The 24,395-nt window shown below is 39.6% G+C and overlaps 2 protein-coding genes across 5 annotated transcripts in view; one reads left to right on the top strand and one right to left on the bottom strand.

The window, feature by feature from the left end:
- Positions 1-11,001, top strand: part of LOC135472171 (TBC1 domain family member 1-like) — a 50,014-nt gene extending 39,013 nt beyond the window's left edge. For 2 of the 3 annotated variants that reach the window (XM_064751546.1, XM_064751544.1), the window contains 6 exons: positions 1,234-1,566; positions 3,060-3,211; positions 3,847-3,939; positions 5,538-5,697; positions 6,134-6,303; positions 6,874-11,001. In XM_064751546.1, coding sequence (XP_064607616.1) covers positions 1,234-1,566; positions 3,060-3,211; positions 3,847-3,939; positions 5,538-5,697; positions 6,134-6,303; positions 6,874-7,401 — 1,436 coding nt within the window. In that variant the 3' untranslated portion in view covers positions 7,402-11,001. The remainder of the gene's footprint in view (positions 1-1,233; positions 1,567-3,059; positions 3,212-3,846; positions 3,940-5,537; positions 5,698-6,133; positions 6,304-6,873) is intronic. The other variant, XR_010444509.1, reaches the window with a different exon arrangement.
- Positions 11,002-13,485: 2,484 nt separating this feature from the next.
- On the bottom strand, positions 13,486-21,104 carry LOC135472827 (AN1-type zinc finger protein 2A-like). Of its 2 annotated transcripts, none has more exons than XM_064752520.1 (11): positions 21,041-21,104; positions 20,613-20,655; positions 19,837-19,888; positions 19,218-19,349; positions 18,416-18,460; positions 17,901-18,016; positions 17,482-17,625; positions 17,277-17,346; positions 16,881-16,966; positions 16,155-16,242; positions 13,486-15,923 (listed from the first exon to the last, which is right to left on the bottom strand). In XM_064752520.1, the coding sequence occupies exons 1-11, from the start codon at positions 21,093-21,095 to the stop codon at positions 15,903-15,905; spliced, it is 852 nt and encodes a 283-aa protein (XP_064608590.1). In that variant the 5' UTR covers positions 21,096-21,104; the 3' UTR covers positions 13,486-15,902. The 2 variants fall into 2 exon arrangements, with proteins under 2 accessions (XP_064608590.1, XP_064608589.1); XM_064752519.1 differs by having other exon boundaries at positions 13,486-15,835.
- Between the last annotated feature and the right edge of the window lie 3,291 nt (positions 21,105-24,395).

Raw genomic sequence — 24,395 nt, 5'->3', positions numbered from 1 at the left:
CATGTGACGTCAATTCAAGACGGGCAATTTCCAGTTTTGTTCTTTTATTTTGTTCCAAATTGTACTTAAGTATTAAAATAATAGATATATAGTAAATGTATCCAGCTTTAACTACACATTGTAATGATACTCTGCAGTGGATTGTATCTCTCAGCAGAGAGTGATTTTAATAGTGGTCAGTGCAGCATAAATGATATTCGAGTTCTTTGGAAATCTCGCGAGAACCATTAGATTTTTGGAGTTTGGGATAACATGGACATTGTGATTAATTTTTAAGATTTATATCATTTATAAACTATATGTTATCCATATTTGCATAATTCTGAGACTCTCATGATTTTTTCTGAACTCAAATATGATTTGTTGTTATTAGTGTCTATAATGTATGACAAACATATGAAGCTGACCCATGGTTCTCTCCCTTGTTTAACCTACCATGCTGACAGGATACTTTATATTGTATGGCTCTCGCTCTGTGGTAATGTTCAGAGGTGAGCTACAGTCATCTCTATCTCTGACACTCTCAGGTCTTCTTTTTTCACGCCTTCATTAGGATAGCTAGCCGTTTTCATAGACCATTAGTATTTCTTGATTTTGCACTTCTTAGCATCTGGTTGTGTGACTTATTTTATTATTTGCATTTTTTTCTGGTGTGTGTGTTTTTTTTATTTGTATTAACATAGATGTAGATAGTGATTTTGTGTAGTGTACACTTTAGTAGTTTTCGAATATATTGTTTGATATGTCTTTAGATATGAAATGGTTTCTTGTTATTGTATAGAACATAGATCAAAATAATTGGTTGTTAAAATAACTCTTTGTCAGTATCATTTTGAAAATCCAACATTTCTCCATGTTTTTGTACTTGCCTTTACCCTAGTTATTAACATTAAGTTGAAGTGTTCTTGTTTTTTGATTTTTTTTTGTTACTTATAGTAGCATGTGAAAGCCACATGGATTGAGACATGAAAGTACTCTATAGAGAGAAAAGTAATATCTTAGCATACTAGATGTTCTTTGTTGCCACAGACTGATTGCCTGAACAGGGAGAACTGATTGGCTCTGGATTTGTAGATACATAGATTTACTCTACTTTTACTATTGTAATGGTGGCATAGTTAGGAATAGTAAAACATTAAATGCTTGTCCATAAATTGGTGGTCTTTATTTCCTTGAACATGCTGTGCCAAGATGATGCAGCATGAACTTCAGCAATCTTCCCACCTGTTTCAGCTCGTCAGGATGAGATGCAGATTAAGCGGTTGAAGTTAGACTACACAGAGATCACACCGGGGAATCTAGCGGAGGTGCTGAGGGTATGGGACGAGATCCTCAACTGTCCTGACCCGTCCTCCCGACCCTCCGAGGCCACCGTCCTGCTGAACTCTGTCAAGATTGGGGTGCCTCGCACAAAGCGCGGGGAGGTGTGGCAGTACTTGGTGGAGCAGCATCAGCATAACAACCCCTCACTGGCTGCCCTGAACCCTACTCGTAACCAGGGTGTGGGCTATGAGGACCTGCTCAAACAGCTGACCACACACCAGCACGCCATCCTCATAGACCTGGGTAGGTAAAGGCTGATAGACATGGGTAGGTACAGCCCTATAGACCTGGGTAGGTGCAGGACGATAGACCTGGGTAGGTACAGGCCGATAGACCTGGGTAGGTACAGGCCTATAGAACTGGATAGGTGCAGGCCGATAGACCTGGGTAGGTACAGGCCGATAGACCTGGGTAGGTAGGTACAGGCCTGTAGACCTGGGTAGGTAGGTACAGGCCTGTAGACCTGGGTTGGTACAGGCCGATAGACCTGGGTAGGTACAGGCCTATAGACGTAGGTAGGTACAGGCCTATAGACGTAGGTAGGTACAGGCCTATAGACGTAGGTAGGTACAGGCCTATGGACCTGGGTAGGTACAGGCCTATAGACGTAGGTAGGTACAGGCTGATAGACCTGGGTAAGTACAGACTGATAGACCTGGGTAGGTACAGGCCTATAGACCTGGGTAGGTACAGGCCTATAGACCTGGGTAGGTGCAGGCCTGTAGACGTAGGTAGGTACAGGCCTATAGACAGGCCTATGGACCTGGGTAGGTACAGGCCTATAGACCTGGGTAAGTACAGGCTGATAGACCTGGGTAAGTACAGACTGATAGACCTGGGTAGGTACAGGCCTATAGACCTGGGTAGGTACAGGCCTATAGACCTGGGTAGGTGCAGGCCTGTAGACGTAGGTAGGTACAGGCCTGTAGACAGGCCTATGGACCTGGGTAGGTACAGGCCTATAGACCTGGGTAGGTACAGGCTGATAGACCTGGGTAAGTACAGACTGATAGACCTGGGTAGGTACAGGCCTATAGACCTGGGTAGGTACAGGCCTATAGACCTGGGTAGGTGCAGGCCTGTAGACGTAGGTAGGTACAGGCCTGTAGACGTAGGTAGGTACAGGCCTGTAGACCTGGGTAGGTACAGGCCAATAGACCTGGGTCGGTACAGGCCGATAGACCTGTGTAGGTACAGGCCTATAGACCTGGGTAAGTACAGGCTGATAGACCTGTGTAGGTACAGGCCTATAGACCTGGGTCGGTACAGGCCGATAGACGTAGGTTGGTCTGGTCTGGACAGCAAGTGGTCAACGCATTTTGTGTGCTCATTTGCACTGTCTAACGTTTGTTTAAGACCATATGTCTTCCACCAATGTGATGTGCATTTAAGTATTTGACGTGGGAAAGTTCTTCAGTAATGTGCTATAGGTCCGTGGTTTCCCCAGGCTCCTCTTGTCTCCGGCACCCATAAAACTGACTGCCAGTTTGTAAGTGGTAAATTCTTGAGTATGGTATTAAGCATCAATCAAATAAATAAATGTTCATATGTGTAGACATGGGTGTATCCACACATTTGGACTTCAATCTGTACATCAACATCCAGCAAGTGCATTTGTTAGCATGACACTCACAGGCTCAAAGCCTTCCTGTATGTAAATACAACGTACAGTGTAAGCACATGCGTGTATTGTTTCATTTTATTTTGTACCTACATGATTTGTTTTATTCTGCCAGGTCGCACCTTCCCTGGCCACCCTTACTTCTCCCCTCAGCTAGGCCCGGGACAGCTCGCTCTGTTCAACCTCCTCAAGGCCTACAGTTTGCTGGACAAGGAGGTTGGCTACTGTCAAGGCCTTAGCTTTGTGGCTGGTGTCCTCCTCATGCATGTAAGTACATGTGGTCTTTATTTGTACATAAGTATATGTGATCTTACATCTGATGTGCTATAACTCGCGCATGTATAATTAGGTGCTTGTGGAAGTATACTGGAAAATGCACAGCTGATAAACAGGTAGTGGAAGTTAAAGGTGTTCATCTGTCAACAAGCCACAGTATAATATTGCCCACACCAGAGTAAATCTGTTGTTTATCTCAGTGATTTTTTTTTTTTTTTTTGCAGACAATATGCTTCTTGGAAGTGAAGTGACATTAAATAATATGTGAATATTAGAAAAAGGAAAGAACCAATTTAATACCAAACTTAGGTCACATTATTTTCTGTTTACTTTCTTTATTATGTATTTACTACACAGTATAACTAGTATAGGCTTTTGAGATGTTGAAACAGCCATTGTTTGTCTTCGCTGAATAATGACATTTTTTCATCGGAAAAATGGTTAAGTACAGTGTTAAACCCCAAGCATACATACACTGTGTACATTTACATGCATAATGATGCTGATGTATATGTGGCCCTCACAATTTCACAAGTCACAAGTCCATATATTCACTGATGCAATACATTTGTGCAGCACCTAAGGGGCAGAAAAATAGTTCACTACTTTCTCCTGCATGTTTTCAGATGGAGGAGACTGTGGCTTTTGAGACGATGAAGTACTTAATGTTTGAACTGGGCTTGAGGAAGCAGTATAGACCTGATATGATGGCTCTCCAGGTAAGAAATATCTCTGCATCAGAGTAGTTTGCAAGGGCCAAATATACGTATCAGTGTCTTGGTTGATATAGAGTGAATGCTAACTTGTGGAAAGTGGGGTTTCGTGTTCAAATCTAGCCGAGATCAGCAGGTTTGTCGGGTAAGTGAATGTGGCAAGGTGTGATATGACTAGTCACTGTCTCATGAGATGTATTATTGGATGTAGAAGGGAACATCAATTAAACAACTAAATGAGTAATAATTCACACTTGAAGTATTACCATTGACTTGGGTGTAGATTGATATTTAAACTACAGAACAGCCGGATCCTAACTATCAGTCCTACGTCTATTGTTGTTGGATAAACCGTGTATTATACGCCCACTATACACCGACCCTGGCCGGACCCTGATCAAACACGCGGTTATCCTCCGCCTACCATTGGCATAGAGTTGGCCCATGGTCCGCTGACAGTCCGTCCATGCTGGCGTCATGGTCAGTGTATCGTTTTATGACATTCATTCACTTGCTGGAGTTTGATGTAGCGACATCAGATCTACACTGTAGGCCTTGTATTATTCGTGCGGCTTTCTCCATAACTTTTTAGAACTTTATTATCGATTTTGAACACAACCTGTGGATAGACGAGGCTGACATTTTGTGAAACGTAATTATTTGGACTAATCTAAAGTAACAGCAAAAATTAGATTGTAATTGCGCGAATAGATTTCTTTTCACCAGTACCAGAAATCTCCAGTTTTGATTTTTACTTTCTTTAGTGTATTTTCATAATTTGTACAAGGAGAGGTAGAGGAGTATTTTCAAAATATGTAATACATTTTATAGCTTGATTTTATGCAAGATTTAGGGTGCATATTTTCTATATAGGCCTGAGTCCTATATCACATGTCTTACATGCTGAACTTTATTTATGTCAGCGGTTCGAATTTTATAAATTGTAGGCCTTGTGTACTTATATGACTCATTACATATACATTTTCAGTAGAGGTTTTTAAAGCGTATATAAGCATGCAGGCTAACATCACTCAGTAAAGTCACATATTCCTGCATAATTTTGTATCAAACATGAAACTGATTAATTTACTGATAACCCAAAGAACTACAGTCCGTTTCCAAATGCTGAAACACCGCCAGGGTTGAATAGAGCCGTCGCGTACAGTGCAGCGGACTTTAGAGAAAGCAGTGTGAGACACCCGGTACAGACTTGTATACCCTGTAATGAAGAGAATGGTGTGTATGGGAGGCGGACCAAAACAGTTGAAATCCCAAACAATAAGCTATTAAAACTCTGTGCGAATTTGTGTGCAAGTAAATATGCCGTGAGCCATCACAGTGTTTATAACAGACATGAGGTTATCAGTCTGCATTTAGTGTTAAAACATTTGATGATCATGGGCAGAGGGTCCACTGATGGTCGACTGAGGGTCCGCATACAATGGCCGAAGGATGAAAGTATGAAGTGCATGGTTGGCGTATCGTACGCTGACCATGGGCCGTACTGCATGTGAATCACCATGTCACCATCCAGTTGAATGATTTCAAGAATTACTGTATCATTTTATTAAATATTTTATAGCATCTGTTGATTTCTTTCTCAGATAAAGCTATACCAGCTGACCCGATTAATCCATGACAATGAGAAGGACCTGTACGACCATTTTGAGGCTAATGAGATCGTGCCAACGCTCTACGCAGCTCCCTGGTTCCTCACGCTGTTTGCCTCACAGTTCCCCCTGGGATTTGTGGCCAGAGTCTTTGGTGTGTATAGAAAGTGAACATTGTATGCTATTCTCTGGTGTGTAGAAGTCTGAGCATAAAAATTTTGTTTTTGAAATGAATGTAATCCAAAGACGGTTTGGATTCTATATCAAAATGTTTAACATTTGTACTGTTGTAGGCGATTTAATATTAAAATGTGCATCAAGGGCACTTGTACAATTAAAAACTTAATATTTCTCCTCTTTCATCAAAAGCGTTCAGCACAATTGATGCCAGTTTGACCTATGCTTTGTGGTAAGCTCATTACTTAAAACTCAATACCGGTACTTGCCTGTATAACCAATATCATCCCAATGCCTTGTGTACCAAGGGAGGTAACTGAAGAGAGAATGCCATAGAACGTCAGAAGTCCAATCTTTCAAATATGTCAAGATGAATTCTTGTTGTTCAGTTGTTTTCATGTTTCTGTTGACAGATCTGATTTTTATCCAGGGTATTGATGTGATATTTAAAGTGGCCATGGTTCTGCTGGGGAACCACAAAGAACTCATCAAACAGTGTGATTCATTTGAGACAATTGTAGAGTTTCTCAAGACGACTCTGCCAGAGATGGGTATCATTCAGATGGAGCGGGTCATCAATCAGGCAAGTCAGGACGCACAATGCAGCCTTTGAAGGCTTGAATAGCTCAAATTTTGGTTTCTTACCCAGAATCAAAATTCGTAGGTTTCATTCTTTTCTCTTGTATACTTTAATTGCGTTGTTCTGAGGGTGTTGACATTAAGTGATTGACAGCGCTTGTAAGGCTGTCTGGCTGTGTTGGTAATCTTAAACAGAGTCTTCTGGAAATCAGTGGACTACCAAAGTTATCCCATGCATATTAAGCTTCTTGTGCAGGCTAAATTCTGTGAGAAATTCAATGTTGAGAAAGTCAGCAAGTTAATTGCCAAGGTAAGTGGTTTACTTTAGGTAGGCCAATGTCTCCCTCCCATGTCCACTGTTGTATAAAGAAAATATTCATGAGTGCAGCTTTAAACCTCAACTATATAAGCCTAAACACTTTCATGTAGCTTTAATGTGGTCTGTAGCACCAGCAAATATTGTCCGTTTATAGAACACTACGCTGCCAAGGCTAAGTGTCAAGAGAAGCCTTATATCCACATATGTTGCCCACGTTAGGCAATTGTCAGTGATCATGGATACATTTTGTTTCAGGTATTTGACCTGGACATATCCAAACAGCTGCAGGCCTATGAGGTGGAGTATCATGTTCTTCAAGAAGAGATGCTGTCATCTCCACAGAAAGGTGAGAATGACATGATTCACAAGCTGGAACAGGCTAACCGTAACCTGAAGCGACAAAACATGGAGTTACTGGAGAAGCTCCAGCACGCTAACAGTCAGAACCACAGCCTGGAGATTGTCGTCCATAACTGTCAGACCAACGAAGCCAAGTTTAAGTCCCACATCCGCACGCTGGAGATAGAGCGGGCAGCCCTTCTCAACGCTGTCACTAAGCTACGCCATCTCATTCCAGAGGACGTCATAGCTCAGGCCAACCTTATGTTGCCCCCAATATCTGACACTTGGCCCACCTCCCCTGTCCATAACTCACCCTCTAGCCACACCCACAGCAAGTCAGCCAGTCACAGATCACCTGTGGCTGCGCGGTCACCGAGAAAAGACTCATCAAGGAGTTCGCCACATAGTAGTCCAAGGTCATCTCACCAGTCAGTTAAATAAAACCCGCCCCATAATTGTGATAGATTTGATGTCTAACGAATGTACATTATTGCTACTCCAGTCTAGCTGGCCACACAAAGCACTGCTCAGTACATGTAGGTTTATGGTGCTAGGTAGGCTGTAGAATTTTATGTCTGTTTTATACAGTATTATTGTATGGATAACCCAAGCCCTACAGTTCCGGTGTGAAATACCTACATGAAGCATGGTTATTTTGTCTTGGTCTTGGACTTGTGAGTACTGGCTGTTTCAATAGCAGATATTCCTTCACACAATTTGTCCTTTCCATGTACATTAATATAGTAGGTGCCCTCAGTGCTTCCATGCTAATAGCTGTCATTACAAGTGGATGGTCCATTTTCATTACCCAGTTAATGGGCTATTAAACTTACAGCACAAGACAAGGTTTATTTCCAGATAGTGATACTGCCTACTTTCCGTGATACTGAGAATAGGCTGTAGGCATTTCCCCCTAGTTTTGAGGGATATGACGGCAACATTTCAGACCAGGTGTTCCTAGATACTTCTTAAGACACAACTCATTGAATACTCATTTAGACTTCTGTTTACATTATCTTATTTATGCTGGTATTCATGAAACAGATATGATTATCGTTTAATGATGACAAGGTGGAGTTTTGATAGTTGGACTTTAACATCTTTCACTCGTTGTCAGTGATTTGGTCAGGTTAATCTTCATTATTGCATTTGAGTTATATGGTGCAGACAATTTGGCAAGACAACACCGGATGGGCTATGGCCGGTTTCCTCCCTCCACAATGCTGGAGGCTGTCATATAAGTGAAATACTCTTGAGTATGGCGTAAAACATGCACCAATCAAACAAATAACTACACAGAAGATTATATGTGTCTTTTATTGTTTCACAGCTTCAGCTTCCATAAAAGATAAGTATGAAGATCTCAGAATCAGAGAGGTTATTTTTTTGAACTTGGGAAACAGTGACCAGGTTTCTGTTTCACAAAGTGAACATGTTACATTTGCAGTTTTGACTGTGATGGCAGCCAGAACTGAGAACATCAGGTCATTGTGGTTATTGTGTGCAGTGCTACATGGGGTTAAACTGTGTGAACAGACCTCCATGGCAGCCAGAACTGAGAACATCAGGTCATTGTGGTTATTGTGTGCAGTGCTACATGGGGTTAAACTGTATGAATGGACTTCCATGGCAGCCAGAACTGAGAACATCAGGTCATTGTGGTTATTGTGTGCAGTGCTACAGGGGGTTAAACTGTGTGAATGGACCTCCATGGAAGCCAGAGCTGAGAATATCAGTTCCTGTGGTGGTTGTATGCAATGCTACATGTACATAAGAGCTAAGCCGTGTGAACAGATAGCCATTGAAGCCAGAACTGAGAATATCAGGTCATTGTGGTTATTGTGTGCAGTGCTACATGGGGTTAAGCTGTGTGTACTGATAACAACCTGGTACTTGTCACATTTAGCCTCAGAGTTTTTAGCTAAGAAGTTAACTTTAATGCATCCACTTTCCATACACATTTTTGGCCATAATTAGAAGGTAATGTTGATATCATATAATCTTGAGTTAACAAGCTTGATACCTTTACTCAAAGATTCCAGCACATAATGATCAACATATTAGATTTCATTTCGTTATTTCATCAGATATTGTACCAGTACTGAGAGTTTTTGCTCTCTTTGATATTCCCACACAGAATACACTATCCATATATATATATATATACAATGTACCTCATTTTTCTCTAGTCAAACAGTAACCATAGTTTAACTGCAAAAGCCATTTATATCCAAATAATAGGCCAAACATCCTAGAAATGTAGTTCAGCAAAACTGCTGTCTTAACTTTTAAATTCTGTGAATCCTGTAAATTAGCTATAATTATTTTTTCATAAGTACTAGATTGACCTCTGGGCATTTACTCTCCATGTTACATTGTTTGCTTAATTTGGGGCTGACAGTACTGCATTACCACCATTGCGTTAAAGATGATTGCCTGTCTACAGGGATGTGCATTGACAATAGGCCTGCTCTGAACATGGAGGTATATATATATATATCTATATATACCTCCATGCTCTGAATTACCTCACTTGTACCACGATAACAACCGTGAAAGATTAGTTTTTGAGGTGTAAAACTACGAGAAGTGGGAAAGCATGCAGTATGTAGGTGATGTCATGAAGGTAACAGATATTTTTTAGGCAATAGAATGTAAATGCACGTGATATCAGACTTTGAGAGTCATAGAAATGTCAAGATATCGTAAGTGCAGTCCATATTTTTCAACTTAAGTATATATATTTCACAAAATCGCCGAAGGTGTCAATTGTATTTTAACCAGAATTTTTAGGTTTTCAAAATTAAAACCTCTCTTACAGCTAGGTCTTCAACTATCATATGTCACTTTAACTCAGAAACTTGCCAAAAACAATTTTCTGGGAGGTCCGTACACAACACACTTTACTCCTGTAAACACACCCTTAAGCAGGAGAGTGACCTCAAGGGAGGTAATTCGGTGATGACAAATTGGAGATTTAGTGTGTGGATAGTGAGATGGAGTGTGTCACACCCCCTAACCATAACTCTACTAGGAAGTAAGCCTTTGTGAGATCTCCCAATTTGATGTTGATTCAGTGTTGATTCATCCAGAAATTAATTTACAAAAACGTATTAGGTTTATTGACAGAATTGTGGATATGGTACAGGGAGATATTTCAGAGGTCCGTTTCAGAGAACTGGACTAGACTGGACTGTTCATTCGTTGGTCTAAATATCTGTCCAGCATAAGTTCAGACTCAGTTCAGTCGACTTGATAAGTTATTTCACAGTGCTGTGTAGGACATGTTTGGCACAGTTATGTATTAGTATTGTTATGACCAGGAAATTGTAGATTTGTCAGTGTTGTTAACATATTGACTTTTTTGCGAGTTTAAATATTGTAAAAATAGGTCATCTGTCATTCTTGTCATCACACACATTACGCTTAAGATATTCTTTGTGGGTTACCTAAAATAAAACGTGATATTTAGAATTACATGTGCTGGACCAGCGCTGCCATTTCAGGCAGATAGTTAGGATGGGTAAAAATAAACCATTCTCTCATTATTTGTTTTAATCAACATTTTCATGTCTGGACTTTGCTTACGACATGCAGTGGTAGGAGTATCTACACCAGTAAGAGTTTGAGGAATAGCCATCGTCCCATAACACCTCTTCTCATCATCATTCTTGCAACGAAGTTTTGTACACAGAGGTTTTCTGTTGTAATCTATGAATGTTTTTCAGTATTTTTATTTGAGCTATTGTATTTATAGTGAATGGTTCACGGAAATGTGGTGTGTGTAGCTATGCAAATGTGGGCAATAGGCTTGCCATATAGATTTCGGTCACACGGATCACATTTAAATGCATTCTTTTTATTTTTAATTTTTGTAGTCATGGATTAAAGAATTTTAAGGAACAATGCTTGGTTATGTATGGCATTTACATGTGTGCTGATTATTATTTTTTTGTATTTGTTTGATCTCATTTTCTTCTTTTACAAGTGACATTAAGCCATTTTAAACCAGCCTCTCCTAGATGAATGTAGGACATCCCCCCCCCCGGACGTCCCCCCCCCAAAAGTTTCCCCCCCTAGACATTTTCCCCTCCCTGTGTGTGAATAGAATCTTCTGTGGTCCATCTACCCATAGTCAAGAGTGGATGTTAATCATTAAAACATTCATAAACTGGAAAGTTTTGGCAAAAACTTGTGTGGCGTTCAATTCAATTAAATCAACACTTTGTAATACAATCAATCGATACAAACTAGGTCTTACATGGGAGAAGGACAGTAGACAAAATAAACAGAAAGCTTATTCATGATAAACAGATGTTTTATTATTTGGAACAACAGACTGAGAACAAGTATTGTTTCTCAGTGAAATACATTATAGTACATAGTTCATGTGTTACAGTCTGATGCAATGGCCCACTGCTCTTAGTGTTTCCTCCACTGTCCGTCTGCCAGGTCTATTCATTAAACTTTTATCAGAATACTGTTTCACTTTTTTCTTCACTATACAGTTTCATTGAATGATTTTATATACCATACACGTGCGTATCTCCCTTTCATGTGATGACACCCAGCATTATTATGGGATGTTCCACTTTGATTATCAACATAACATCTTCACCATATGAAGACAGCTATCTGAATTTTGTGAATATACAAAAAATAAAAAAAGGACTGTTTTGACCCCTGATAGGTTACAGAGGCCTTAAAATCTTCACCCCATGAAGACAAATACCTGAATTTTGTGAATATGTAAAAAAAAAATTGTTTATTTTGACCCCCTGGGCTATTCGTTACAAGACACCTCATTTAAAAGATCATATTTATATTTCCCACTTATCATACATATATGTAGATATATAGGGAGGGAAAATGTCCAGAGGGGAAAATGTCTGGGGGTGAGGGGGGTTTTGGGGGGAATATGTCCGGGAGGGAAAATGTCCATACCCCCTCCTAGATACCTTCCACTGATGGTTCTGTGAATACTCGTGTAAACAAGTGCTCCTATACAATGAATCGGCCAAAGATATGCTTCAAGTCAATACATTACTTTAGTCAAAAAAACACAGTTAGTGTTTTTACATATGAACACAATGGCATGAAAACTGGTCACAAACTCATCTTAGAGGTCCTTTTTACTCTGTAACACCACCATCAATATTTATTTGTATATGGTTTAAGTAGTGCTATTGGAACAGTCTTTTGTTAAATCTATCTTCTCATTCAAGTACGTTGTAAACCGTATAATCCTGGGATGTGGTATACACTGTCAATAATGTCAGTCATTGGTTTTTCTTCTCACCTTTATAGATAACCACAAGTAGTAATTGAAATTTGACATTCAGTTGTTAACAGGCCCTGTATGTGATATGAACATTTGCTGTCGCCACAGTTGTCCCTGGATTTTCACCCAGGACAGTCTCTGGTGGAGTATTTCATGTGGTCGACAATTTTACTGCACTCAGCTACATGTAGAAGTGAACAAACTACAACCAGTGTTTAATGTTGAATTTGTCTAACCCCTCAGAGTGCTTAGTACAATCTTATATGTATTTGTGGGTATTATTTTATGGAGTGGAGATTTCTCCCCTTGTTTGTCTTAGATCAAAGAGGTGATTTTTTCCATGAATAAAAACATATTGTTTAATAGTTGAATACAATGGTGTTCCTTGTGCTTTAAGACCTGATCACAGGTGTTTAAAATTCATTCGTTATCTACTGTAAATCTTCCACCTTTCCAACTGCTGAAGCACTTTTTTCGTTGGAATTTATGCATAAATTTGTGGAAATGACACAGGAAATGGTAAGTTTGTGTCACTAAAGATGCAAGCTTCATAAAACTGTGCAAATTATTCCTCTACACCGTTCTTTTGGAATGTTTCAGAGGTAGTTGAAAAGGTTGAAGAATTGGGGTACCTTATATCAAACCATTGCAGGCTAAGTACTCATCAGGCTCCTCTTCGCCAGGGCAGGCAAGCCTTATAGACCAGTGATCTACTCCTCAGGGTTATTGGCAGAATATTGTACATTGTAACATGAAAGCTACAAATAGGACCCTTTCTGTTCACTCTTAAAAACATTATGCCAATGTTGGAAATCTAGGACCTAAAATCAAATGGACTAGAGTATTGGCTTGTTCAATGCCATAATGAGGAATTTTTAACTTCTACGATGCTGGTCACTTTTTTGGGTGGAGGAAAGCAGAGAGCCTGGCTGTGAACCATCAGTCTTTGTGAAGTTCTTGAAGAATTTTTCAACTAGCAACACACAAAAACTTAAACCAAATATGGTCACACAAGTATCTTAGGCTGCTTACTGTCCCCAAGGCTTTGTGAACTGGGAGAATGAGGGAATTCCCAAATTAGGTCCACGGCCGGAATTGAACCTCAAAACATCTCTATTACTCTGCCATGGCCCCACCCAGTGTGGAGGCATATATGACCAGCATGTTTATTATTAACCTCTTAATCTCCGTATATTTTATTATAATCACATAATAAATAAAACAATGACAAAAATGTTTCTGGCATCATTTATTCTACAGAATAGCATAAATAATATAGTAATATATGTATTGTTGACATCATCACATGTAAAAAGAATAAAACATCACAAATTCTTCATTTGGTCACATCTGTCATCTGTACAGTAGCAACTGCTTAACTTGCTCCATTGTTGTACTGATTCATCAGCTTGGCAGTTTTAGAGCCGATCAAAAAGCAGTGAACTTAGGAAACAGATCTCATGTAGACTATACGTACCATCAATTTGCCGCATTAAAAATTGCTCACAAAGACTGAACACTTTATGACATGTATATCCAAACCACCTCATTACTGGTTCTACACGAGACCCTTGTAGTGGGGTCAAAAATATAAACGCATGTAAGTAGAACGAAATAAAATGAACATAGCACATGATGATGATATTACTTAAGCACATCCAAGAATCTGTTGTAGTTCATGTGAAGAAATGAAGCTTGAACTCACACTGACATTACTAGCACATAAGAACATCTTGCTCCCTAACCCACAAGCAAAATCTGATTATAGATCACCTAGGTTTCATTTCCCTTAGCAGCATTTCCAGATAAAATAGAAATGACCTATAAATTCCATATTAAAAGGTTACAAGCATACATTACACTATTTCAGCCAAGTAATTTTCTGAAAGCTCATAGGCTCGGCCAGAATGTCACAAATATGTAGGCCTACACAGTGCTAATTCATGCTCCTCACAGTCTCCGCATTTTAAATGGGAGCAGGACCAGATTCGGAATGGGAAGGACGGTTTTCCTGTTGATTTATCTGACAAATCACAAATCCTCACATGCCTAGTCGGAGTACTTGTAAAGTCCTCTGTCACACTGAGCCCATACAGGAAAGACTCGCACAAGACTGCTGCACACACACACATGATTACGCAGACAGCTTAGCAAGTAATTTTGACAAGAAACTTTGGGGGATGAAGTATATGTATAACACTAAATGTATACATTCACCTGGAGATTGTTCAAACAATATCTACCTAGTGTGTGTAATTTTGCTGTGAAACTACTTGAGAAATTCTACAGCAAAGATGTACCTTGTATATACTGACCATAATGGCTGGACAGCTGACAATATGCACAGTAGCCACCAATATAATTTTCTTTATCTGCCTATGCTTTATGGTACCAAGAGTGGTTAGATGCGAGTAAAACCCAAGGACTGTTTGTGAAAGCCTGACAAAGGACATACTGTACATGTACATGACAAATTCGGTTTGTATATGACAAACACCAACACCGTGACAACAGTATAACAAAAAAGTTAAGAAGTGTCAGAAATAACAAATAATATAGCCTCCACTAAACTCTGCTGTCTGTCACTTCAGATCCTTTACAGCCAGCTGTAAAACTTGTGTGCGCTGCCCTTTCTATGTTCATGACAATGTGTTCCCTGATAAATGACACAGTTGTGCGGCAAGTAGACCTGGACAGATAGACGTCCATGTAAATAATTAAAAGGCACATCAGTGTTCCAAGAGTTGTTGATCTGACAAGTTGGGCGCAATATTACTGTGAAGTGAACTGATCACAAAGTATGCTCACGAGAAAAAAATTCTTGCATAACATCTGTTCTAGCATTCTGTTTATTCCTCCAAAAACGAGGGTGTTGACAAATCACATGAGGACTATCCCCGACAAACATAATCATACTTATTTAGGTAGCAACACCCAAATAAAACTGGGTTACAACTGTAGATCATATTTATTTATTTATTCGATTGGAGTTTTACGTCGCACTCAAGAGTTTTTCACTTATATGGCGACGGACATAATTATGGTGGGAGGAAAACGGGCAGAGCTTGCGGGAAACCCACACCCCTCTGCAGGTTGCTTGCAGACATGCCCACATATGTTCGGGGAGGAAGGCAGCATGAGCTGAACTTGAACTCACAGCAACCGCATTGGTGAGAGGCTCCTGAGTCACTGCACTGGCGCCCCCATGGGGGGGTTACCCCACGGCAACTAAGGCCCTCTGTGGATCTTAGGAATGTACACATACATAACATATTTAATTAATATTCTTCATGTCAGACTTAAAATTCTTGTTTCAGAGCAATGCAAAAACCCCTGAAAACATTCAATAACTCCAACCAGCAATACTGATGAGGATAACATTGCCACTTCCACCATATACACACAGTAAATTTTATCATTAAAATACACATAACTGTTCACAATTAAATAACAGGATAAACATCATAAATCGTTTAATAACAAGGTGTGTAAGAAGTTAAGAATAACAAAGCTCTTGTGATTGTAAATATAGGAGTGTAGGTGAAAACTCTCCTAGGACACGTGGCAGGAGGATTTGTCCTGTTGAGCTTGTTGCTACAACAGAAATAGTGAAGGGGTCTGTTAGAACACCTCTGACATGGAGTGCACCGCTTTTCTATCTTCATGCAGAACCTTTTATAGCCTATCGTAAAGGGAATAAATTGAGAAGAAAAAAAATGACATAAGAACAGGTGCTCACAGGTAGATTGGTACGAATATGATAGCATTACCACTTTTAATAAAGAAAACAGATGTTCTCCAGTGAGTTGAAGTTAATTTGTCTATAAGGGTAAAACTGTGTAAATGAAAGTAAAAGTAAAATTTTCTGTGGACAAATGTGAAAGAAACGACGACTACTGGAGATGTTACTCACCCTCCTCGCCCTCACATTCCTGGCCTCCTGCTCGCTGGCAGCCAGAGCCTGAGCTAACTGTAAATCTTCCTGCTCCTGGAGAGATAATCTGTCAACACAAAGATATATGATCCGTTAGCAATGAGTACTAAATTCTCTCCAATTAAGAGATCTACACACTCAACTCTGCTTCACAAAATCCAAGTCAATAAACCTCATCCTAAGTACGTGTACAATTCAGAATGCACAAGTAACCAATCACAGTGGACTCAACACCGACACCTTAGTTAGCCGACATCTTCTCAATACCGACAACATTCCGTGGTCTGTTTTCTGCTCAATTTGACAGTAATGTTAATTGCCTTCAGTAAACCAACTTCTTTATATAGTTTGTTGCTATGCATTACTGTGCACCAAGTTTAATTAAACATATGTGTATGTACAATACACATGTTGTTGTAAACTACTTGCTCATCTTTATTACACCAACATCTGGTCTAAACTTACATTTTTGTTCGGTCCCGAGTTCGGTCAGTTTGCAGAGAGTTTACTGTATATACTTTTGTTTCACTGGTCTTTGACATCATACTCAAAAATATTTCCCTTGTGCAATAGTGATAAATTTTATGTGTAAAGAAAATCAAAGTAACCTAAATCATCTTGGTAATTTGTATTTTGACACATTTTATTTCTTATTCTCAACTGCTAAAGTACATATGCAGTACATGAGCCCGGGAGTGTACATACGGTCTGCTGGGCTGAGAGGGTTGAGCTGGTCGTGAGGAATCAGCCATGGACAACTGTAGAGCTCTCGCCATGGCCTCGTCTTCAGACTGAAAATAACAAAATGGTAAGCAACTAGTGGCAGGCTCACAAAATTGTATAATTTACAGTTTTGATTGGTCACTACCAAATATAGCATCACAAAGCATTATTCTGTGAGAATTCAATATATCATACATAATATGTTATACATATACACACGATCTTTATGGAAATACCAATGCTTTTTTCAACAAGAAAAATATCTCTGCTACAATTACATATATATTGACTAAAATGAGAAGACCAGGTGTCCCAAAAATTAGAAGATATTGGGTATCAACACCATTTACTCTGAGAAGATCTCAGATGTGTACCTACCATTCCGTTCTGCAGAGTCTGAGCTGTGTGAGAGGCTGGCCGGGAACTGGCTTGTCTCTGCTGACGGGATCTGCAGGAGACACAAGGCAAAGGGAGTTAAGTCAGTTTTCACCCATATGAGTCTTAAGTACATCCTAAGTGCAAGCCATAGGCCTCGATAGGATGTGGGCTGTGTGGCCGCTAGGACAGAGAGTCTGGCACTCACCTATTGAGATCTCCACCAATTGATGACAAGAGAGAAGACTGAGGTCTGGTGTCAGACCGTTTGGCACTGGTACTGCTTCCACTACCACCTCCACTTCCACTGGGCTTGTTTTTGTTAGTCAGGGAGCGGAACAAGGCTGCAGCTCTGCAAAAGATAAAAAAAAACATGTTTAAAGACTTGTACATCTATTTGTATTATATCACAATGTTTTTATTTTTTAGACACCACAACTCTACAGAAGTTGCTGTCTTGGCCTTAACAAGGGAGCAGTTGATAGGTGACACAAAACCATTTACAGTCAGCATTTTGCTAGATATCGCAGCTAGTTCCAATTTGCATTAATTTTTTTCTCAAAAAAGAGATCTTTAACAAGTGGATTTATCTATAAAGGTAACATTAGTAGACAGCCACATACGCACCCTGCAGATGTCATGCCTCTTCCAGAGTCCTCAAAACCTTGACAATTGTGATCTAACTCATGACGATGTTTTAAACAGAAATTCTTCCGGCATTTATCACAATGCACTGGAACTAACTGAAAAATATACATGGAAGTAATATTAAAGCAATAAAAGCAGATGTGTCCATATTAAGGAAAAAAGGAAAAAACAAAATAGAATTTCAACATTCATAATATGTAAATCAAATATGACCATACATGTACATGTGAATATTGATAAATGTACTTTCACAACCAGATGTAGGACACTGAATCTGCCTCAATTATAGTGGTTTCCTGGACACCAAACAGTGAGGATTGGTCAAGGAATTAGCAATCCTGAGAAATGCAGGTCCAGTACCACACAAGTGTTCATTCATATTTGCATTCATTTTATTCCAGCTTAATAAAACATGTACTCAAGTATTATTCATAAAAAAAGTGTCAAAAGTACACAAAAAATTATATATATGTATTTCTAGTATTCCTAGTTACCTCTTTTTGTTTACATCCTTTGTGCGAGCACTTGTTTGTATAAATCTGAAACACAATGTTTCACAATAATACACAATTATTGAGAAAAATAGCACGCTTGGGAATCAGAGTTATTAGATCATATTGTATTTAATTCTAAATCTCTATACCTTCACAGAATCTATCAAGCAGAATCTACCATATTGCATGACTCAAGGTGGTAATGAGAAAATATTAGATCTTTCCTGTTTAACATGTGTATCTGCTGGACTAAACGAACTGGACTAATAGCTGTAGGCTCATAATATCCGCAGCCTATCTGATCACACTTCACTCCATCTCTCAGCAATAAATGAAGCTTGATTCTCCATTACAAGCCTACTTGAAACTTCTAAAGCAAATTGCGACTACACATTGCCTGACCACTGTATTCAACTTACCAGCTTTACAAAAACCTTAGAGTCAGTTCACTATTTAAATACTGAAATTTCTTTATTGATCTACTTCACATTTCTCTTGTCCAGCTCTCACACCGAGTCAGTCATTTCACTTGAGCTTTAAATAGATCACACTATGTAAACCATCCAATAATATTTTGTATACAGATTTTCCCTTTCCCAGGCATTTCAGCCATTTGATTGGCTGTCTGGCAACTGCGCCATGAAGCTGTTTTAATGGAAAATCAAACAGGTGATCCAATAAAGTATGACGAGATTGCTGCTTATAATATGAACATATAATAGATGTAACCAGCAGAAGTCATTTTCATTCACAGTGACATGAAAGATACATGTTGCTATACTCACACTTAGTCAAATCTTACCTTTCTACGTTCCTTGGCAGGGTCAGATTGACAGTCACTGTCAATATGCTGCCCCACCCTCACATCCGGCAGTTCACCAGCCTTCACAGGTATAGGGGTGTTACATAACGGACACACAGGCACCTGGTTATCCTACAATATGTCAACAGCATATAGCTTTAAAGAAAAGTTACAGGAGTATCCATGATTATATGCATGTAAAAATGTATACCTCCTGTTTTTTGATCCACTTACATTTGAATAGTCATTCATTGATCATTTGCCAAAAGAGCATTTTCTTTGGATGAAAAGCAACAACTACAAACTGTGCTGATTCAACATTAAACACTTAACAAACATGTACCAACAAGAAAGCAGGTGATAAATGTAAGCACGTGACAAGAAATATAGTTATCAACTATATCTATATTGGAAATTTCCACCTTGAATTAAATGCACATGCAGGCGAATCTATGTACTCTACTGGCAAAATCTATAGGGTTTTAAGATGGGATGACTAGGCAAATATCAACCATAAATAATCAGTATTTAATTTTAATCGATTTCATCAAATTTCTACAACAACTTTAGGAATGTAACATAAGTCAATCCTGATCTCACCGCGGAGAAGGATACTGACCTTTTTGTAGGATTCTGTGCAGTTGTGTGAGTTGTACTGTATATGGTCTCCACTGATAATAGATGATCATATAAAATTAACAAGGGCAAGAAACATCACAGCATTTTCATTATCAACAATCCATAAATAATTTGACATCTACACCACATACACATGTTATGAAAAAACAGGAATAATAAATAAAAATATAATATAAAATATAAATAAAACACATCTTGAAACATTAAATGGAATACTACCGAAATGAAACTGGCTGCATATTGAATAGCTTTTACCCACCTCTATAAGCAAATCAGGAGTCGTGTATGGCAATAGTCCATCTCGATGAATTCGATGTTCTGTTTTAAAAATTCTGACATTCATCGTAACATAAAGTTCAGACCTGCCTGTCCAAAAGGCAAGGTGCGGATTTTAAACTCCCACCTCTTTCCCACTAATGACAATTAAACCTCATCAGCTCATTTCTATGTCATTTTGAGATGGAATTTTTAATACCATCTAGTCTTAATTTACTACCTCACTAATGAAACTAATTATTTATAGGCCTAGTGATCACATTAACTGCTCAAACGGAACGGAGCGCCTCTGTTGAATCCATTTTGAAATGTCGCATGTCCTCCTGATACCTGTTGTTTTAAAATATAACTGAGTTCTGGCATTGAAATCATCCAGAAATATTTCCACTGATGTGTAAACATACAAGTGTTTATATATTACTCAGTCTCAAGAACTAGACATTTGATTGTTTATATACATCGACATGTTTATATACTCACCAAAATATTTTGGCACAGGCATTACATTTCATGGGAAGGAAATCTGTAAAATAAAAATGTGTCCAAGTGACATATGTACATGTATATATGACTAACAATGTTAACCAATATTGCCTTGTATAGCTTTCGGTATTGGAAAAATGTGTCTCAAAGAAAAATGTAACCCAAGGTCTAAAAGAATATCAACAGGAAAATATCATTTCAGGTTTTTTATAATGATAAATCGAATAGGAAACTAATTTCATATAGGATGTAAACAGCATAAAAGCTAAGTCATGCAATGTCAGAGTTGTTGTTGTTGTTGTAAGCTTTTGTTACGCCAGAATCTCTGGGGAAATACTTCCAGATAAAACAGAAGTTAATCTACATGTTTCTTACAGCTAAATCGATTGTAATCAGACTTATAATACGTATACAAAGTCAATTACCTAGCTGTTTACATCTCGACTCTGAGCAGTGTTTTCCAAGATCGGGAAACTCCATCTTCTTCTGCTGACTTGCTAAGTGTAAGTGACTAATGGGGAAATCGGTAGCGGCTATTTATAAACCAGATGACGTCAGCGCCTCGTTTTGAAAACTGGGACAAATTTGGAAGGGAACCCCTTGCCACATTGACAGTTTGTTCGTTCTGAGATTTGTGTGTCTTAATTCGAGGTCCAGCTTAACTTGTAGTGAACTGAATTCAAATCACCAATAAAACACACGCATAAATAAGCGAGCGAGAAGCTTAGAAACTGTGTAAGTTCATTACTCAGAAAATTTCTGATTGGCCTCATGTGAACTTTCTAGAAAATTCTGGAGAGTAGCGATAGCAATAGGCTTACACATGTCAATGATGAAATTTTTTTTACTAGTTAATCGAAATGAATTAAGTTACAAGCGGGCGGACGTGAAATGACATACCTTCATATATTCCGCGACCTCAAGTATGAATTTCATTCCTGTCTATAGGCCTTTGGGTCGATTCTTTGCAGACGTTTTATGACACTTTTCAAATATTCTCAAATACGAAAACACAAAGCGTTAAATACATACATATTCCATTTTCTTTAAAATGTAGAAATTAAAAAAATCAACTGGTCTCAACATTGGCGGGTATAAGTATTGTGGCAGCTATGGTGGCCTTGCATATAGTAAGCTACTTTATACGGCGGATATAAAGGCCATCAAGAACATAAATTTATTATCCTGGTGGATTGCATGATTGCTGTATAACACCATAAACAAGAATTTTCACGTATATACCACGGAGTCACGTACGGTCACTTTGATTAGTGAAAGAGAACCTGCATACACGTGATCGTCGACGAATATTAGACTGCGCATGCGTCCACACGAGCGTCGCCTTTTGGCCGCTTAATGTCATCAAGGCCTCACAAACAGTGAGAGCGGGGAAATGTACACATTCCCTCTCACAGGATTGATTTTTTTTTTTTTTTTGATTGGTGTTTTACGCCGTACTCAAGAATATTTCACTTATACGACAGCGGCCAGCATTATGGTGGGTGGAAACCGGGCACAGCCCGGGGGAAACCCACGACCATCCGCAGGTTGCTGGCAGACCTTCCCACTTACGGCCGGAGAGGACACCAGCATGAGCTGGACTTGAACTCACAGCGACCGCATTGGCGAGAGACTCCTGGGTCATTACGCTGCGCTAGCGCGCTAACCGACTGAGCCACGGAGGCCCCTCTCACAGGATTGAATCTTCACCATTGTAGAAATGAATAAATGTTGTTCAAGTCAGAATAAAACAATAAACTGATGACAGTTATAGAGAGAAATATAAATAAATGTTACATACAGGTATGACAAAACACTGTTTGGAGAGAAACGATAAAATCACTTTAAACAGATGAACATTTGTAAAATAAATAGGCCTAATAATAATAAAAAAAGAACAGTAGTATTAAAAGTCTAACATATTCTTCCCCCATCCATGCTCGGTACAGAAATAAAGTAATTGTATAAATTTGTTAATTTAAATAAAACAGTTTTTTAAATAAGAGTTTTGAAAGTTTTGGGTAATTGGAATACAATTCTAAAAGTTAAGTAATGGCCAGGTAAATAATATTTAAATTGTATTGTTAAATTTATTGGTAAATAAATGTATTGATTGATTAATTGTTAAAAACTCCATGCTCTGGAATATTTGAGTTGCCCCAGATAGCATTTCGGCATAGAGCCCATATGATTTCCACATGACAACGGGTGTCGGCCTGCCCAGATGAGCCCATGAATATCTGCATGTGGGCCCCATCTGGGCAGTATATGGGAATACCATATCGGTCCCATACGGGACATATATGGAGCCCATAAACTGCTCACTGCTAATACATGCTGAATATGGGACCCTTTAGGAAACCTTGCATATAAGCTGGGGAGCATTATTAGGCATAATTGTGTATTATCATATGGGGCCCACATGGGCATTCAGATATCGGTATTTGTATATGGGTCCCAGATGGGTATTTGTATATGGAGCCCAGATGGTCAGATTTATATGGGATCACTGACAGGCCTGTAAGTTTGGCTGGAGTAGCAAAGGTAGCTGACCAGATCTTCTACCCTCCATCAGTGACAGGCCTGTAAGTCTGGCTGGCCTAGCAAAGGTATCTGACCAGATCTTCTATCCTCCATCACTGACAGGTCTGTAAGTCTGGCTGGCCTAGCAAAGGTAGCTGACCAGATCTTCTATCCTCCATCACTAACAGGCCTGTAAGTCTAGCTGGCCTAGCAAAGGTAGCTGACCAGATCTTCTATCCTCCATCACTGACAGGCCTGTAAGTCTGGCTGGCCTAGCAAAGGTAGCTGACCAGATCTTCTATCCTCCATCACTGACAGGTCTGTAAGTCTGGCTGGAGTAGCAAAGGTGGCTGACCAGGTCTTCTATCCTCCATCACTGACAGGCCTGTAAGTCTAGCTGGCCTAGCAAAGGTAGCTGACCAGATCTTCTATCCTCCATCACTAACAGGCCTGTAAGTCTAGCTGGCCTAGCAAAGGTAGCTGACCAGATCTTCTATCCTCCATCACTGACAGGCCTGTAAGTCTGGCTGGCCTAGCAAAGGTAGCTGACCAGATCTTCTATCCTCCATCACTGACAGGTCTGTAAGCCTGGCTGGAGTAGCAAAGGTAGCTGACCAGATCTTCTATCCTCCATCACTAACAGGCCTGTAAGTCTGGCTGGCCTAGCAAAGGTAGCTGACCAGATCTTCTATCCTCCATCACTAACAGGCCTGTAAGTCTAGCTGGCCTAGCAAAGGTAGCTGACCAGATCTTCTATCCTCCATCACTGACAGGCCTGTAAGTCTAGCTGGCCTAGCAAAGGTAGCTGACCAGATCTTCTATCCTCCATCACTGACAGGCCTGTAAGTCTAGCTGGCCTAGCAAAGGTAGCTGACCAGATCTTCTATCCTCCATCACTGACAGGCCTGTAAGTCTAGCTGGCCTAGCAAAGGTGGCTGACCAGATCTTCTATCCTCCATCACTGACAGGTCTGTAAGCCTGGCTGGAGTAGCAAACGTAGCTGACCAGATCTTCTATCCTCCACCACTGACAGGTTTGTAAGTCTGGCTGGCCTAGCAAAAGTAGCTGACCAGATCTTCTATCCTCCATCACTGACAGGCCTGTAAGTCTGGCTGGCCTAGCAAAAGTATCTGACCAGATCTTCTATCCTCCACCACTGACAGGTTTGTAAGTCTGGCTGGCCTAGCAAAAGTAGCTGACCAGATCTTCTATCCTCCATCACTGACAGGCCTGTAAGTCTAGCTGGCCTAGCAAAGG

The sequence above is a fragment of the Liolophura sinensis genome, chromosome 8, assembly GCF_032854445.1.
Source record: "Liolophura sinensis isolate JHLJ2023 chromosome 8, CUHK_Ljap_v2, whole genome shotgun sequence".
Lineage (NCBI taxonomy): Eukaryota > Metazoa > Mollusca > Polyplacophora > Chitonida > Chitonidae > Liolophura > Liolophura sinensis.
This window is presented reverse-complemented; position numbering and strand designations above follow the sequence as displayed.

Bases quoted from the DNA above. Each gene is read 5' to 3' on its own strand.
- LOC135472827 (XM_064752519.1), bottom strand. From the start codon at position 21,095: ATGGAGTTTCCCGATCTTGGAAAACACTGCTCAGAGTCGAGATGTAAA. The intron at 20,656-21,040 runs GTAATTGACTTT...TTTATTTTACAG, and splicing joins GTCGAGATGTAAACAGCTAG to ATTTCCTTCCCATGAAATGT. The intron at 16,243-16,880 runs GTATGTACACTC...TTGTGTTGACAG, and splicing joins CCCTCTCAGCCCAGCAGACC to ATTATCTCTCCAGGAGCAGG.